Source organism: Ovis canadensis, chromosome X, assembly GCF_042477335.2.
Source record: "Ovis canadensis isolate MfBH-ARS-UI-01 breed Bighorn chromosome X, ARS-UI_OviCan_v2, whole genome shotgun sequence".
Taxonomy (NCBI): domain Eukaryota; kingdom Metazoa; phylum Chordata; class Mammalia; order Artiodactyla; family Bovidae; genus Ovis; species Ovis canadensis.
The window spans coordinates 134,344,645-134,350,603 of NC_091727.1; the positions used below are offsets into that span (position 1 = coordinate 134,344,645).

The 5,959-nt window shown below is 45.7% G+C and overlaps 1 protein-coding gene across 1 annotated transcript; it reads right to left on the bottom strand.

Moving 5' to 3' along the window:
• Positions 1-2,381: 2,381 nt before the first annotated feature.
• On the bottom strand, positions 2,382-5,959 carry LOC138930594 (uncharacterized). The gene is made up of 3 exons (XM_070291068.1): positions 4,532-5,959; positions 3,344-3,536; positions 2,382-2,552 (listed from the first exon to the last, which is right to left on the bottom strand). Exons 1-3 carry the CDS (start codon positions 5,454-5,456, stop codon positions 2,540-2,542), a joined length of 1,131 nt encoding a protein of 376 aa, XP_070147169.1. The 5' UTR covers positions 5,457-5,959; the 3' UTR covers positions 2,382-2,539.

The window sequence follows — 5,959 nt, forward strand, 5'->3', positions numbered from 1 at the left end:
TGCCTGGAGAATTTACAAAATTTAAAAACAGGCATGCATAAATAGATGAGAAGAGTATACAAAACAACTGGGGTATGAGAAAAAGAATGAGAGACTTTTGGAGTGGTCATTTTTATTTAACTCAGGTAGTTACAACTTATAGAACTATTTTCCTGAATAATACCACATAACTGGCATAAACAGGAGGGTGGGAAGCGAGGAAGCCCCTGGACTACGCTGTTTCTGCTGAGACCATCACAGATTTTGGCTGCGAGACCACACTGACTCCTTCTCCATCTATACAGTCAAGGTAGATGTCTCATGCCTTGCCTTTTGATACCACAAAGCTAGGAACTGTACCCTGGGACCTCTATTATCACTGATGCAAAAGAAGTGAAATTTTATGAGCCCACACTCACTAACAGAAAACAGAAACCACAGAAGAAGCACGGACTACACCTTGCTTCTCCTTCCAAGTCTCATGATGTTTCCTATGTGCTTGGCAGAGGCTTCTATTCATGGAATCCAGGCCGTCAGGGCAAGAGTTCAGGAAAGGTAGACTTGGCTTGCAAACTCTATCAAGCTTTACCTGGTGTAATTGGGATTGGGATGGAATCAGGTGAGCTGATGTATGACACTTGCCACAGGATATAAACCTGAAGGTGGAGATGCCAGTTAGGAGGCTATTGTAGTAGTCCACCTGAGAGATGATGGTGTTTTGGATCAGAGCGACAAAAGCAAAGGTGTTGGGAAGTGGTTGGATTTACATTTTACTCAGAAAACAGGACTTGCCCGTACATTCTGGCAGGGTTGAGGGAAAGATATAAAAGTCTGAGGATTAATACTTCCTTTCACTCCTGTCCTAGACATCATTTTCTTTGCAAACCTTCAAGCCTGGGTTAGGAGCCCCTCTGATGTATATCCCCGTATCATGTGTTTTGGAATTCCTTATTTCATCATCTGTATTTCTACTACACAGTCATTTCCCCAGGGGCCGAATGTATGTGTGGCTATGCGTGACACATTGCCAGGCATATGGTGCTCTCTCAATAAATACTGTGATAATTATGAATGAAGGAATACTGGATTACTATGAATTCATCAGCTCAGTGATGGTGAATTTCTCTGTATTAAGGGGCCCTATGACTCCTTGCTTATCTCCAGTGTTACCTATATTCCTGTGTATACATTCTACTACAAATATATGAGCCTGTCATCAATAGAAGAATTGTTGCATGTTTTTAAACTTCATATATGCCTGGTATCATGATGCCTTTATCCTTTTGGAAGTAGGTTTTTATCCATTTGCCACTTCCACCCCTGAATCTTTGCCCCTTGTTATAAGCTGAATTTTATCCCCATGAAAAGGTATGTTGAAATTTTTTTATCCCTTGAACCTGTAAATGTGACCTTATTTGGAAGTAGGGTATTTGCAGGTATAATAGAGTCAAGATGAGGTCATACTTGATTAGGGCGGGCCTTTAATTCAGTATGACTGGTATTCTTATGAGAAAAGGACACAGATACAGACGGGGAGAATGCTATGTGACGATGGAGACTGGAATCACGTATTTACAAGGCAAGTGATGCCAACGACTGACAGCAACCACCAGAAATTAGGAGAGAGGCATGAAACAAGATTCTCCTTCAGAGCCTCTGGAAGGGACCACCCTTGCCGATACCTTAACCTCAGACTTCTGGCCTCCAGAACTGTGAGATAACGTATTTCTGTTGTTTTAAGCCATCTGGTTTGTGGCAATTTGTTACCGTAACCTTAGGACACTAACACACCCCTCTTTGTGTCTCAAGCTCCTGAGAATTCTAGTGTCTTCCTAAGTCCAGATCTTACCACCTTGTTTAGTTTACCTGCAACAGTACCAAGGCAGTGAATTAAGGATGAACCTGCAGTGGGTGTAGCAAACCTTTCCCCCACTGCTCTAAACAGTGGTTCTGAAACTCCAGTGTGCTTCAGTAGCACCTGGAGGACTGTAAAACCCTGATGGCTAGCGGCCTAGCCTCAGGATTTCCAACTCAGTAGGTCTGGAGCAGGGTCTGAGAATGTGCATTGCAAACAAGTTCCCAGCTGATGCCGATGCTGCTGTTCCAGGCAAGCTAGGTCATCCAGCAGTTTCTTTCAATAAAATATAGTAGAGGCTAGGGCACCATCACACAAATTATTTACAATCTTATATTTTAATTTATTTGGGGCTACAATACAAGGATTTAAAACAGGCTTGACAAATAGCTGAAAGAAATCCCTTTCAGTGACAGTAAGGTGGGCCAAAATAAATAGAACAATGATAGATTTGAGTCAGTGTTATTTATGTGGAAAAAAAAAAAAAAACAAACACTACAGCTTATTACTTCCAAACAAGCTTTTATTTGCAATGTGAACAATACTATCAAATTATCTGTAAAAGGTAAGAGTAAAGTCAGATGTCAGTAGTTAATATCACTTTGGGGCGTTGAAACTTTGAAACAAAATTAGTATTTCAGGCTAATGAAAACAAGAATATCCGTGAAGAACAGATGCATCTTTTCTTTTGCTGTCTGCTTCTTTCTATGCCTTCCCACTGTAGGATGAATAAGAGCCAGTTAACAATTGTGCCCCAATAACGTGCACCAGTGTCTTTCTAAATATGAGTCAACACTATGTACATCTATTTTCTCAATGAGGAGAAAACAAAATGCTTTCTTCTTGTAACCCAGACCCTTGGTGATCCGGGTGCACATTATTTCGTCACACCAACCTCATCTCCCTCGTGCCCATCACTATAAATGCTTGTTTGTTGTTGTTGTTCTCTTGAAAGGCCACTCTGTCACTGATAACCAATAATATTACTATGACTGACTTTCTTTTCTTTTGAATAAAAAATCTAAATTCAACTAATATTTGTGAATTCCTCCTGAAATGCAGTTCTCTTGAAACCCTTACTGTCTTACTACTTTGTAAGGAATCACTTTCTCAAAGTCATCATCAGTACAAGAGCCTACAATTCTGTGGCCACGCAACGATGACACAGCTAGTGCATGACCTAGTCACTTTAGCTGCTGCTTCTGCTGAAGATTCTCTAAAGAAGCACTGGTCTCTATTTCCAGGTCTGATAAATTCTCCAACGGTAGTAGTCTTAAAGCAACAGGACAAAGGACTCATGGATATAAATGAAATACACTTCAGAACATACTGCCTCCTGCATTATCTAGAATACATTATTAACAATAAGCTGTTTTCCCAAAATTAAATTTCAATAATTTTCCTATTTACTTTACAGAAGAAAATATCAAAATATAAAGCTGTTAGTAAGAGGTATGTGTCAGGAATGGTTACGTCATACTAAAGCCTATACTATAACACCTGTATTACCCAGAGCTGCCCTTTGCTGAGACCACATCCATTTCGAGTCCTTCTCCAGGTTTTTCATTTCCATCCTCTTCCTCTTCATCAGAGTTTTCATACTGATCCTCACCCTCATCATTAGGGCAGAATGATGCAGACTTTGGGGTTAAAAGTTGGCGGGAAAAATATCCCAACTTAAAATCAGCAGCAGAGTCTAGGCCTGAGAGAAGAGAAATATGTTTAAAGAAAGAAAAAAACAAATACTAGCTGGACATGTTTCTACTGGTTGATACATTTCACCCCCCCCCCCCATTTCTGCTGTCTGACAATTTTCACAAATGTTTTTCCCCCCTTTCCAGCGGATCTCACACACTATGCTTCTGATTATTTCTGGCCCCTTTGGAGAAGGGATCCGAATCATTTGATACTGATACCATTTTGCATGTGTTTGTCAGAATCTCAATGGAAAATGTTTGTTAGATTTAAAGACAAATTCTATGGGGAAGCTCAGGGATTCCGCAACTGCTGAAAAGTGCCCCTGTGCTATGTCATTATTTCCTCAGACCCTCCTACCGAGAATCTTCACATTTTTTAAAGCTGTCGACCAAAAGGGAGGGACGCCATTTGTTTGCCCCTAGGGCTACAGTCCATGGGGTCGCTAAGAGTCAGACACGACTGAGCGACTTCCCTTTCACTTTCCACTTTCATGCACTGGAGAAGGAAATGGCAACCCACCCCAGTGTTCTTGCCTGGAGAACCCCAGGGACGGGGGAGCCTGGTGGGCTGCCATCTATGGGCACAGAGTCGGACACGACCGAAGCGACTTAGCAGCAGCAGCAGCAGCAGGTTGGTAGAAGGCAGCATGCTTTTCCTTGAGACCATAAAGGTCTGTAGAATTGGGCTTCCACTTGTGCTGCCTTCCAATTGTGCCTGGAGGTTTCTGAGAGCTCTGACCCGCTGCTTAACCGCTAGAGACCTGCCTTTGAGCTGGATGGCCCCACAGGGGCCGCAAGGGCCTGAAGGCTCAGCCACCACTTGCCCGCCTCGGCCCCTCCGGGACCACAGGCCTCGACCTCCCAGTCTCAGAGGCAGCAGTCAGGACCTCGCTCGCCCAGAACTCGGCCTCCACTGCTGGTTCCTCTGTCTTCTAGGATGCAAGCCCCTCCGCAAGATCCCGCAGCTCCCGGCGTGGAGCGCCCTCTACCGGGTACTCACCCTGCAAGACTTGGCCTCCCTCTCCCAGGTCTTCCCGCTCCTGAGGAGGCACCGGACCTTCTCCAGGGTCTGAGGGTGCTTGGGAGTGGCCCCCGGCCATCAGGCGGTCAGCGTGAGGCCGGAACAGGACATGTTTGTTGTTACGGAAATTGCGTAGAAAGGAGTCGACGTGACTCCAGAACAGGGGCCCAAACCTCTCCACAGGAAACTCAAGGCCTGCAACCGCTGCCGCACCCTCCTGCTCATTCTCATCCTCCTCTTCCTCGTACTCTCGCGGCAGGTGCTCCTCCTCCTCCACGTCCTCCAACCCGAAATCAATCTCCCCCTCTTCCTCGTCCTCCTCCATCTCCTCTACATCTTCCTCCATCTCCTCCTCCTCTAACGGCTCTCTACCACATTCCTCTTCCACTGCGGCCTGTGGCCAACCCTGCTCCCCGGGAAGGGCACTGGAGACCTCCAAGGAGGCCAGAAGAGCCGTGGCCTCCTCGACTCCTTCCATCCCCTCCCAAACGGATGCCTGGACCCCAAGGAGACTGGGAGCCTGCAGGGACGTCTGCGGGGAAGATGGCGGCCACCGGGCTGAGTGTCGCGTCGAGGAGACGCTGTTGGCAGTGGGACCTAAGGGTGGGGGTGGGGGCCGCAGAGACGACGGCTGCTCAGGGAACAGGAGTTTGCGAAGGTGCTGGTGTGGGCCCCCCCGAGACAGGAACGGCAAGGGGGCGGCCCGCAGACCGGCCCACTGAGACCGAGGCTGAGATGGCAGCAGACAGGCAGCAAAGACCCCAATGGGCTGGCGATGGTTAAGTGGAACTGGGAAGGTCAACCGGGGACCACTGCCTCCAGCACCAGCTCTAAGTTCATTTGCCAGGAGGCAAGGATTGGCATGACCGCTGTCCAATGAGTGATCAAGGCTTTCAGACTGCATGGAAGCCTTCCAGCCCCAGGTCTTACATTGAGCCCACAGGAGTCCCTTCCTTTACACCACACCATTGCAAAAACAAAACGGCAATGTCCGTGTAGGGCCGCACCCTGGGGTATGGGAACCTGGATGTGGTGCTCGGTTGCCACCGTGTGACAGCTCAGGCCATCGGAGATACGCTCATTTTTTTAAGTTAATACAGGCTCGCTAAAGCCTTGAGAAAGAACATCAAAAGAAAGAGATGGAGAAATTGGAAAACATAACTGAATTAAACGGGGCCACTGAATATGAAATAGAAAAAGTGAAACAAACTAGATAAAAGTTAAAGATCATCATATAGTCCAGTTGTTTTTAAGCATGGCTGCTCATTAGAAACATGTCTGTAGGTTTCGAGAATAAAAGCAATACCATGTCATTTTTTCAAAAAATTCCAAGATAATTCTGATGTGTCAGGATTTTAAAGTGATTCCAGATTTTTCTATTAAATGGTAATTTTGGTGATATAGAAT

Bases quoted from the DNA above. Each gene is read 5' to 3' on its own strand.
- LOC138930594 (XM_070291068.1), bottom strand. From the start codon at position 5,456: ATGCAGTCTGAAAGCCTTGATCACTCATTGGACAGCGGTCATGCCAAT. The intron at 3,537-4,531 runs GTGAGTACCCGG...CTCTTCTCTCAG, and splicing joins GGGAGGCCAAGTCTTGCAGG to GCCTAGACTCTGCTGCTGAT.